The sequence below is a fragment of the Lissotriton vulgaris genome, chromosome 4_1 (genome assembly GCF_964263255.1).
Source record: "Lissotriton vulgaris chromosome 4_1, aLisVul1.2, whole genome shotgun sequence".
In the NCBI taxonomy this organism is placed as follows: Eukaryota; Metazoa; Chordata; class Amphibia; order Caudata; family Salamandridae; genus Lissotriton; species Lissotriton vulgaris.
In genome coordinates, this window is record NC_141691.1 from 1602095303 (window position 1) to 1602107384 (window position 12082).

The 12082-nt window shown below is 41.6% G+C and overlaps 1 protein-coding gene across 1 annotated transcript in view; it reads right to left on the reverse strand.

Annotated features, from left to right (window-relative positions):
• The window catches only part of SLCO5A1 (solute carrier organic anion transporter family member 5A1), a 372433-nt gene that overhangs the window by 66126 nt on the left and 294225 nt on the right, over positions 1-12082 (reverse strand). The window contains exons 5-6 of the mRNA XM_086965856.1: positions 10669-10867; positions 6245-6404 (exon numbers count right to left, since the gene is read on the reverse strand). Coding sequence (XP_086821982.1) covers positions 6245-6404; positions 10669-10867 — 359 coding nt within the window. The remainder of the gene's footprint in view (positions 1-6244; positions 6405-10668; positions 10868-12082) is intronic.

Sequence of the window (12082 nt, forward strand, 5' to 3'; positions counted from 1 at the left end):
AAACAACATGACCTTTTGTTCCTGAGAAGTAAAAAAGAGTTCAACAATAAGTACCAATGGATTATCACATTATTGAGCAATCTGATATAAGTGAATTCTAGCAGAGGAATTTTTAGCATGAAATGTTACTAAACTTCAGTGGCCATGGCTTCGTTTTTTGATTATCAGCTTCAGCAAAATAGATGATGAAATTCTTTGAAACTAGCCATGAAATACCTAATTCATACCCGAACATAGGGGCACATTAGTATGGCGGGTGGACATTGTCCGCCCTCCATGCCAGTGGGAAATGGGAACACCCGCTAAGGGTTTGGCGGTCCCGTACATCCCATTAGGATGTGCCCGCCACACTAGGGGGCGCATCCCGCATTTTTAACATTGCGGCGGGTGGTGCTGGAAGCACCGTCCGTCGCAATTCCAAAAATGCATGTTGTGCTTTTCAATGCACAACGTGACAGGCACCGCGTGTTGCCTGCCACGTTGTACATTGAAATGCAGGGGGGTACCATAGGTATCCCCCATGGGCACCCCCCAACCCCGCAACGGGCCCCCCAAGCAGACTCTGCATGCCTTTCCGTGGCGGCAAGGCATTTCCAAAGCCACATTGTAATATGGCTGGCAGTGTCTTTCAGCCACCGCCACCATATTGAACCTTTTTCCACCCGGTCGTCATGTCAACGGGCGGAAAAGCGGCGGGTGCTCTTTCCATCTGCCGCGGACCCCCCAGCCATTGTAATATGGCGAGGGGTCATTTCTGCCGGCCCGGCAGGGGCGATCCCCCCGCCATCCTAATGGGGCCCATACTCTCTGGCACCAAGGGAACAATGTTCGCATGAATCTTCGAAGTTGAATTTGATTTATCATTTAACTGTTATCTTTAAAAATATTGTAGCAAAAAAAGATAAAATGCCCTTAACTAATACCTTGTTGGTGTCTGTAAATATACATTTCTTTCTATTATCTCCAAGCTTTTCATTTCAGAAAAGTAATGTCAATAACCCTATACAAATAAACTTTTCAGTCTAATTAAAACACAAACAAATAAACACTGCCTTCAATTTTGTGTATATATGCATTTGGTTTGCACGAATCAGCTTTTCATTGTCATTTAAAACTTATATGTAGTACCGTCTCATAGAGACATATTCAGCTTTACATGCCCGTACGCTCAAATGCCACAATCACATGCTAAGGATGTGCGCCTAATATCACGAATGGTCACATTTTGCTAGAAATAGACACATATTGGTCAAGTATGCACAAAATATGAAAGCAATGTGTACCATTTTGCCAGGTTTTCCAAGCCAGGGATGGGCATTTTAAAATATCAGTGTTATTTACTGTCTAAAGCATTTAAGAGTTTAATTTGCTGTTTATATTTTTTGATTGTTTTTTTCAAGAAAATGATGGTGTAAGAAATTAAGTTACTGGTTGAGGGGGTGAAGCAAGAAAATCTCCAAATTAACCTGTGCTCAATCCTCTGATAGCTTATCACACTACAGAAGAAAAATCCTACACCAATTTGGAATAATAGAGTACATTTTAATATATATATCAAGACGGAAAAGACAAAAATCCAAGTGGTAGAATCTGAGAGATACAATTTTAAAGAGTTAAGTGTAAATAGCATCAAACAGCACAAAGCTCCAACTGTGCATATCTGGTTGCACTAGACCGGGACAAAGTCACAAGTTCAGGCCTATCGCAATCGAGCGCAGGCCAGCTACAGGGACCCAGTTAGGCCCACAGAACAAGAGTACCTTAAATCCTCATTACAAAGAGTTGCAGAGTCCTGCATTGAGGATACGTCATGCAGCCAAGTCAGTGCGAGGTCCTGGTGAGAAATGCGTTGTGCAGCGTCGGTACTGAGGAGCTGCAAGGCTATGATGTGAGGTCTTGCATCGTCATCGAGGAGACCCTCAACGGATGTGCTTGCAATGAGAAGTCCCTCTTCGAGGATTCATTGCCCACCAGCTAGATCTGTAGAAGCTGCGAGGCTTATGATGCGGAGTTCTGCATTGCTGTCAAGGCTGCCTTTGACAAGAGACTTGCGATGTGAGGGCCTGAGTCGCGATGCATTATACAGCAGCAGTACCGATGGGGTGATGAAAAGCCCCTGTGTCGGAAAGTCCAAGCAGCAGAGACAATGCATCAGTTCTTCACGGGTTGCGCTGTGCAGGAGAACAGATTGGTCAGTTCTGCTAGGGATTGCACCGCAGAGGAGATGTGTCAATTCTGTGGCGTCCACAGATGGGCTGGTAGAGCACCTTAAGACCCACTACCACGGGTCCAGGGCTGGAGTGGCACCTCTTGGCAGGGTAGGAATCACAGATGACAGAGTCAAGGTCCTGATGTCAAGATTGTTGAAAGCCAGGAGGGCAGCAGGTCAGCACAGCAGGGCAGCAGCCCTTCAGAGTAACAATCCAGCAAAGTGGGCAGTCCTTTCTGCAATACAGCAGTCCTTCTGCCTGTCAGAGTCCACAGGTCCAGAAGTATTCTGACGAGTTGTGTCTAAGAGTCCAACATTTATACCTAGTTCCCATTTTTAAGTGGAAGAAGCTTCTAGAGGTGCATACCCCTCTGAGATGTTAGACGTCCCTTTCTGCTCTGTCCTGGCCCTAGCTTGTCTGGGGTCACACAAGAATAGTGACAAACCCATTGTGAGAGTGCTTAGACAGAGCCTTTCTGATGTGCAAGTGTGGTAGGTGACAGATCCTTCCTCTTGCTAACTCAGAGTGGCCCATCCTACTGTCTAGGAGCAATGCACAAAGAACATCTGCCAAGTTTCTAAAAGTAGCATTTTCAGAATTGTGATTAAAAAACCGACTTTACCATCAAAGAGGGCTTTTGATTACAATTCTTTAGACACCAAATTTGCACTATCTACCTGCTCCCATTTGGAAGTTTCAGCTTATTAAATGTAAGAAGGTAACTCCAATGCTATCCTATGGGAGAGGCAGGCCTTGCAGTAGGGAACAACAACTTTAAGAGTTTTTCTCTGTGAGAACATGTAAAACTTAAAAGTCCTACTTTTATATACACTTTACCCTGCCCTCTGGGCAGTTCAGGGCCTACCTTAGGGATAACTTATGTGTATTAAAAAAGAAGGTTTGAGCCTGGCAAGATGTTTATTTTGCCAGGTCAAAATTGTACTTTTAAAACGGCACGCACAGGCTGCAATGGCAGGCCTGCTACGTGTTTATAGGTCTACTTAAGTGGGTACCACAATCAGTGCTGCAGGCCCACTAGTAGCATTTAACTTACAGGCCCCAGGCACATGTAGTGCCACTTTACTAGGGACTTACAATTTAATTATTTAGGCCAATTGGGTGTAAGCCAATTCTACCTTTTTTTAAGGCAAGAGCGCAAGCACTTTAGCACTGGTTAGCAGTGGTAAAGGTTGCAGAGGCCTAAGTTCTGCAAAAAAGAAGATAGGAAAACAGAAGGGTTGATAAAAAAAGTTAAGGGGCGTATCCTGCAAACGATACCAGGTCTAATAGGGGGCATGATATGTTTTCATAAAAATGGTTTCACCTATTAAAATTGCCAGTACAATTCAAATGTTGTTTATTAGTAGGTGTAGGTAGGTTCCTACGACTAGTAATAAGGCCACAATCACAATATAAGGTCCAGTCAAGGTCTCAATAAATGATTCCCTTGCTCAACCCTTGGTAGCCGGCTGTGAGCAGGCAAACTTGACTTAGGAGATAAGTGTTTAAAGCATTTAAAATCACCAATACATTAAATAAGTAAGACACAACACACATACAAATCCAACACCAATTCATAAAAATAGGAAATATTTTTATGATTAAAATGAAACCAAAACAAAAATATTCCAAAGTAGGGAACTGAAGATATACAAAGCTCCAACTAGGGGCATCTAGTTGCGCTTGACCGGGACAAAGTTAATGTTTGAGGCCGACCACGATGGAGCGCCGGTCAGATACACTGAGCGGTAGGGCCCGGTCAAGTTTTTACTTAGTTGTGCTTGTCTTGGACAACGTCAAAGTTTGAGGCTGATCGCGATGCAGGGGGGAACACTGCAAAAAGCCCTGGCTTCTCACAATATTTAGTAAATAGACACAATATCGAAAAAAAAGTATAGAATGGACAGAATATCGAATCCAAAATATAGAATGAACATAATATCTAATGGACATAATATATTGGTTATTAACCCCCTGCGTGCTTCTGTCGGCCAATGGCCATCGTGCGTACTACCTTTGTTGTGCTGCGCACGTCCGTCGACCGATGCAGCCCCACCCACTCCCCTAAACCGCCGCACCACGGCGGAATTGCCGCCGCAGTTAAGCGGATAATCTTGACATGCAGGTAAGTAATATTGACTGTCAAAATATTGAGGTACATAATACATGCATTAAAATATATCGAATTTTTTATAATATCGATTTTTTTAAAAGTGTTTTGTATGTTAGTATATGTGTTAAAAATGTATATTATTTTTGTAATGTATGTTTAATTTTTTTTATAAAGTTACGAAATGTATGTAAAATAATTTTTGCGTATTTTACTTCCGTAGCGGGTTGTGGGTTTATAGGAGAATAGGGTGGGAAGTAATTTAATATTAGTAAATTAAATATTAATTTTTAGGAATTATTAATTATTTTCAATTTAATTTTGCGGTTGAGGTCTGTAGCGGGTTGTGGGTTTATAAGGGAATAAGGTGGGAAGTAATTTAATTGTAATTAAGTAATTTTATGAATTGGTAATGATAATTGATTTATTGTTAATGAATTATTAATTGAGAATACATTTTTATTAATTGGTAATTCATTTTTATTAATAGATAATTATATTATTTGTATCAAATTATTATACGGAGCGGGTTGTTGGTTTATAGGGGAAAAGGGTGGGGAGTAATTTAATTGTAATTAAGTAATCATTTAATTTTATTAATTGGTAATGCTAATTAATTTATTGTTAATCAAATATTAATTGGTAATTATTTTTTATTAATGGGTAATTAATTTGTATTAATTGAAAATTATATTAATTGTATTCATTTATTATACGGAGCAGCTTACGGGTTTATAGGGGAATAGGGTGGGAAGTGTTTTAATTTTTATTTATTAATTACTGAAATTATTTATGTGTATTGATAATTAATTTACTGTTAAATAATTATGAATTGGTATTTTTTCTGTTACTTATAAATTTGTGGTATTGAAAATTAAAGTGTTGTAATTAATTTTGAATAGGTAATTAATTTTTAATAAATCATATTTATTGGTATTTATACTTAATTAATTATTAAATATTTTGTAATTAGTAATTAATTAAAAAAATGTTTTTATTGGTATTGATAATTACTTTATTTTTATTCAAATATTCAATTATTACTTTCTCTAAAGTTGTACTCTCTGGTGTGGGACTAGTAATTTTTACCCCTACCCTATCCAACACTTTCCCTACTGTTGCACTCTCTGGAGTGGGAGTAGTAATTTTTACCCCTACGCTATCCAACAGTCTCCCTACTGTTGCACTCACTGAAGTGGGAATAGTAAATTTGAATCTTCCACTATCCAACGCTTTCCCTACTGTTCCGCTCGCTGGAGTGGTAATAGTAATTTTTACCCTCCCGCTATCCAACGCTTTCCCTACTGTTCAATATGCTGGAGTGGGAATAGTAAATTTTACCCTCAAGCTATACAACGCATTCTCTACTGTTCCACTCGCTGGAGTGGGAATAGTAAATTTGAATCTTCCACTATCCAACGCTTTCCCTACTGTTCCGCTCGCTAGAGTGGGAATAGTAAATTTTACCCTCCCACTATCCAACGCTGATGTAAATTTTTTTTAGATGTTATATATATTATTTCGTTATTTTTACATTTTTAAATTATAAGTATGTTTTAATTAATTATATTGATTATTTAATTAAGTTACTTTTAACATATTTAAAAAATTCGATTTTTTTACAAACTATATTTTAAACAACAATATTTTGTCTTCAATATTTTTGTACTTACCTATTTGAAGATAGGCAGACGATATTTTGTTCAACGATATTTTGTCAACGATATTCTGTCCAGACGATATTCTGGTCGTCGATATTATGTCACTGATCCTGAATGTTTATGTTCCATGCTGCAGTATAAATTTGTTCCTTTTTGATATCCAAATGTAGACTTTGTTCAATTGTGATTATGTATTTATGTATTCTTGCAATCAAATATACAAAATATGCGTTGACATTTACATATTTTAATAAGACGCTCACCACAATGCTTTGATTTCCAACACTGATGCAGCCAGCCAAACATGGATTGAAGTATGTGATTCCATCAGATCCGCACACTGGCTCATATTCATGAATTCGACAACCACAGTTAACATTACAGCTACCAGTCAGGTTTCTGTGAGTCATAGTAAGAGTGGGACTGAAAAGTAAAACATAAGGTGAGGGTTAAAAGTGCAGCATGGGGAATTCTAAAGATGTGCATTCAGATTCAGAGCATGACCCAGTCCAAAATAGTCAAATTTCAGTTTTTGATACAAAATTTCAAGTTATCAGCTAGTAATATTGAATCGCCATTGTTCACAGATTTGTATTTTGCTATGTTAAGAATGACTATTTAAATCACTTAATTTATTGGCATGGCAAACTCTGTTACAATATGATTAATTAAACCAACTAGATGAACACAGTTTTGTCAATGCTTAGGGGTCCATAGGTTAGCGGGCGGATCGGCACCTCCCGTATGGTGGTGGCGATCCGCCCGCTAAAAACCACCGCCTGCTCTGCATTTCCCCCGCCACATTACCATGGCGGGGGGGACCCCGGTGGTCGGAAAGACTGTACGCCAGTTTTCAGCCTGGTCGCAGAGTCAACCGGGCGGAAAAGCAGCTAACATGTTGGCTGTGTCTGGGAGACACCGCCATCCATATTAGCATGAATGCGGGGTTGAGCCTTCCGCCACGGGAAGGCATGTGGTTTTTGCCATTTGGGGGCCCGTAACGGGCACCAGGGATTCTGGGGGGTGCACATGGGTGGTACCTATGGTTCCCCCCTTGCAGTTCCATACACAACATGGCAGACACCGCGCGGTGCCTGCCATGTTGTACATGGAAGTGCACAACATGCCTTCCTGGCATTGGGGCAGGCGTTGCTGAGAGCACCGCCGGCCGCAATGTCAGGAATGCAGGATGCGCCGCCAGTGTAGCAGGCTCATCCTAATGTCTGCAACGGAACCCCCGCAACAATGGCGGGCGGTCTCAATCACCGAAAGTCCGCCCGCCATCCTAATGACCCCCTAAGTTTTTACTTTGAAAGGAAAATGACTGCCCAAATAAGACAGTTGAAATGTCTGTGGCCCTACTCCCCAGTGATCCCATGGCCATTCCACCATCCTGATCAGTGCAAGTTTGAAGTCTGACCTCCACCTTGCCTAGACCCACACAACCAGGGCCGGACTCGCTGTAGCGGGCACGAGGCGTTTCCCCAGTGGGCCAAATGAGTGGGGCCGGTTTTGTACCGGTGAGGTGTTTGTTGCCTGAGGGCCTGTTTTGTAAAATTGCCCCCCTTGCAACAAAAGCGTAGCAGCAGTGCAGCAGAGTGTTGTGGCCATGGCAATTGCCTACTCACCCCCCCATACCCAAACGTAATATTCCAGGGCTGGTTTGCGAGCCCAGTCCGGCCCTGCACACAACAAGTACACGTGTTCCTTTCACTTTTCTGACAATGACTCATTACAACAGCTTGGTTTGTGACCTGTCTACAGTTTAACATCAAAGCAAGATATTAAATACTTTTTAGATTTCAAGAAATATAACACATCTAAAAGCATGCTGATTTTTGGTAGCCTAGGGTGTAATTGAAGAGTTTTACAAGACTGCTGAAAACGCTTCAAATATGTGACCCTCAACTTTTCAGGAAAAGTGGTATTAAATAACCAGTTGAACATCTCAAGATACAGTAGGTGATTGCAACTGCAGAACTTTAACCTGAGGATGCGGGAAGGCATAGGTAAACCAGGGTGTAAACATTTCTTTCAGATATGATCCTAAGGTGTTTGTGGTTAGAAACCATTAAGCGAAACTGAGCCATATCAAGGAGGAAGCAGTACGAGGAGAAGGAATCAGGAGCGCCCTCAGTCTCCACATAGGGAACCTGAGGTGCAGAACCCAGCCACCTGAGGGTAACCTACATTGGGAATTAAAAAGAACCACTGTCACTGATCACTGAGTGGAGAGGAGAAAAAATAACTCTTATGAATACATCAGGAAGGCGGACCCTAGTAAAAGTGGTTGGGTGTTTCATAGAGCAGAAAAGAAAGGCTAATATGGCAACTGAAAGAACCGAGATGCAAGTAGTCACTAAATTATTCAGAATTTGGTAGCCCTAGACCGAGAGTGTGACGGGGAGGAGTGCACACTGGAGAAAGGGGCATCCAAAAAAGACAAGTGCATGAGCACAGCGGAATAAAAGCAGCCATATTGGGTGCCAAGAGATTGGAGAAGCCTTAAGTTGAAGAGGTGGGAGTTTCACCCACGGACTTATTGAAAGGCATCACTGAGAGCAAAGACATCTTGAGCCAAAGCAGGATCAGTAGGCAGAGATGTCATCCTTGTTAGGTAAATATTCAGATAGTGCCCAGTGAGGTTAAGAAAAGTGGAAGGTGGATGGTTGAATATGTCGGGACCCGGAGCAGTCAAGGAAAGCTACTTATCAGACCTACCATACCAAAACATTGGAGCGCGGGTCTACAACACACAAGGAGGTTCACACAAGAACAGCATTAACATGTTTGGTGTAGCAGGACTGAAAGGAATCAAAGTTTTCCTCTCTATAGAGTGAGCACCAACAATAGGTAACCATTCACAAGAAACAGTGGCATGTGTATTGATATTCTATATATTTTGCCTATTTCTAACTGAGATGGAACTGCGGTGTGAAAGGAAATTTCGTTTAAGAGGGACTGGGGAAATGCACAGAAATAGACGAGCCACACACATTGTGCGAAATGTATATACTGCAAACCCTATGGGCCCGATTCACAGAACTAACTTAAGACAAAATCCTAACTTACTACTAGGTGTGGGCGGAAGTCGCCGAAGGGACTATCGCGGAGAGGCACGGAGATTGAACCAATCTCCGTTCCTCTCTGCGATATTTCCATTACGCGAGCCCGCCCGCCGCCCGCCCACCTTATTAAATTGTATTGCAAGGCTAAAATACAACTTAAATAAAACTTACTTTATTGCGCCGCAAACTTCCCCATCGCGGCTTCATCTTGAAAACTGCGCATGCGCGGGAGCCTGCGCATGCGCATTCCTTGCCAAGACTGCGCATGCACAGGCTCCCGTGCATGCGCAGTTTCCAAGATAAAGCCGCGATGGGGAAGTTTGCGGCGCAATAAGGTAAGTTTTATTTAAGTTGTATTTTAGCCTTTAAATATAATTTAATACGCGGAATGTGCGGAAATGTGCCCCGCTTTTCCGCCTTCTTTGCGGAAGGTGCAAATTTCCGCACATTCCGTGGGCAGAACAGAAATGTCCGCCCACCCCTGCTTACTACCATTTTGGTATTCACAGAAGGCACTTACTCATTTTGATATTCACAGAAGGTACTTACTCATTTCGGTATTCACAGAAGTTAGGAGTCTTAACTTTAGGACTCCTAAATGGCTTCTGTGAATACAGAAAGTCTTAAAATTAGGATTTTTCTCAGTTTAGTAGTAGTAAAGTTAGGACTCCTAACTTTAGGACTCCCAAATGCCTTCTGTGAATATTGAAAGTCCTAAAATTAGGATTTTTCTCAGTTTAGTCACTCCTAAACACAATCCATAGCATATAAATAATTATGCATAGTAATGACATGAACATTTCTTCAAATAAACATCAGAAGCTGAAAGAGAAAACAGCCCAGCAGCGAAAAAACAAAATTGCCATGATCAAAACAATTAATTCATATGATCCATCATTGGAGCCCATATCTAAGTTCCAAGTTGAGATGAGTTCCATCAAGTGGGAAGCAAAGTTCAAGAGTGGGCCCGGGGGTCGATACACAAGAGCACCTTTCCAGCTAAGTTGCGGGTGAAGATCAATTCTAAAAATTAAAACTTCCAGTGTGTCGTTGCATAGTTGGTACAAGATAGAGATTTTGATGGAGGCATTGATGAATGCTTATGAAAGTGTTCAGTGATGTATCCCTGGCTCTTATTCCCACTTTCTAAAAAACGAACAAAATGCTTCATGCAGATGAATGTGATTTTCCCTCTAAAAATATGATAGTTTAGATTTAGGAGCGTTCACACATGCTCCAATTAAGTTTGAAAAAGAGCTGCTGGATTATATGGCTTATCTTGGCCAGAGACACTGATATACTGCATGTGCCACAGGGTAGGTGCCACTGTGGTACGCTCAAAAAATTGCAAAAGGTCTGGTCTAGCCCTTCAGTGACTGTGGATTTACCTATGGGAGGCCCACACATATTCAGTACCACCAGATCAGTGGCACAGGACATTTTCGACCACCAGAGGGGAAAATGCAATGGTGGATCGAAACTGATTTCTGGGACCAGCCCACATTTCGGTAATTGGCAGTGTACACCACCAGTTCTATTTAATTGACAAGGTATAAAGGTCAAACAAAAAAACAATAAATAGTAGTAAAAATACAAATACAAATTGTTAGTTTACTTACCCTGTGGTGTATGGTATATTAATGCCTCCGAGGTTAATGCTATCACATCCAACGATGAAAAGAGTTGAAAAGCACAGCAAAGAGACACCGCAACAGATCATTGCCAGCTTGGCAGATTCTCTGGCACCAAGTTTCAATTTTTTTATTATGTAACCTCCTAAAATAATGCCAACTCCAGCACTAGGAACAATAATGACGCCTGCAAAGTGAAAATATGAAATAAACAGGCAGTTGAGTTAAAGGCAAAATAGTGAGGAAAGAACCATAGTTCACAGACGAGAAGCGAACACTGATTATATCAATAAAACCATGTAAAGGTATAGAAGACAATAAAAACTTATGGTTGATTAGTAAATAAAACAATTTAATAGTCAGACACAATATTTACATGCAATATAGTAAGAAAGGTCTTAATTCGGCCAACATTATTTAATTAGTCTAAAAGGTAGAAAAATAGACTACTGTTTTAATTAATTTTTTTATATTTTCTTCTGTTCTACTGAAGTAAGTGAAACCATTTATCTCAGAAAGCGGTTCAGAACTTACTAACAAGCATGTGTTTAGTAAGATGAGGTAGTTACTGCTCCCAAACGAATAACTCGAAGCCTGAGTAGCACAATTAAATATCAAATCAAAATAATTGCTTGAAGCATGTCAGTGGGCTGCTGTTTCTATTTCAAATAACAATCTCAATTAAATGTTTCACATTGATGGTTATTTTCGATAAAATAACTAGTTTCTGGTTGTCTTAAATTTCCCAATTTTTCAAGTAAAATGGAAGGCGCCAACCCCCATCGGGGAATGGCGTCGTTAGTGGCAGCCAAAGGGCCGACCCGGAGCCGGGTCACTTCCGGGTTGCGTGACCCGGAAGTGAGCGTCGCGTCAGGACCAATGGGAACAAAGGACGAGGTACGCCCCGGAAGTGTTAGTAGGGCGCGAGGCTTAAAAGCCCGCGACCAGCCTAGAGGCCCCCTCTTTGTCCGCTGATCATCCAGGAGTCGGACGTCTCCAAGAGAAGACATCGTGGGAGCATCGCGTTGGAGTATACAGCGAGAGTTACCCCGACTCGTGGTTTAGGTTAGCGGGCCTTGCAGTGTGTGCTAGATTTCCTTACAGCCTTTTACAGCTTTTCGTGCTTAGTTTCTGGATTTAAATGTTGTTGGCAGGGGGGGGGTTTGCAGCGGTAAATCCTCGTGTCCGGGGGGGTGGGCGAGCGCTGGCGCTCGATCATTCGATTTCCTGGGGCCCGGGCACAGCCGTGGCGCTGTGGGCCTAAAAAGCCGTTGGCGTCTCTCGATAAGTTTTAACGTTGTTTTCTTTAAGTGCAGGATGCCGTCGAAGAAGGTACCGAAGGGTAAACAACCCGCAGCCAAGAAGGAGGAATTCCTTGCCTTTACTGAGCTGCTGGAGTTCA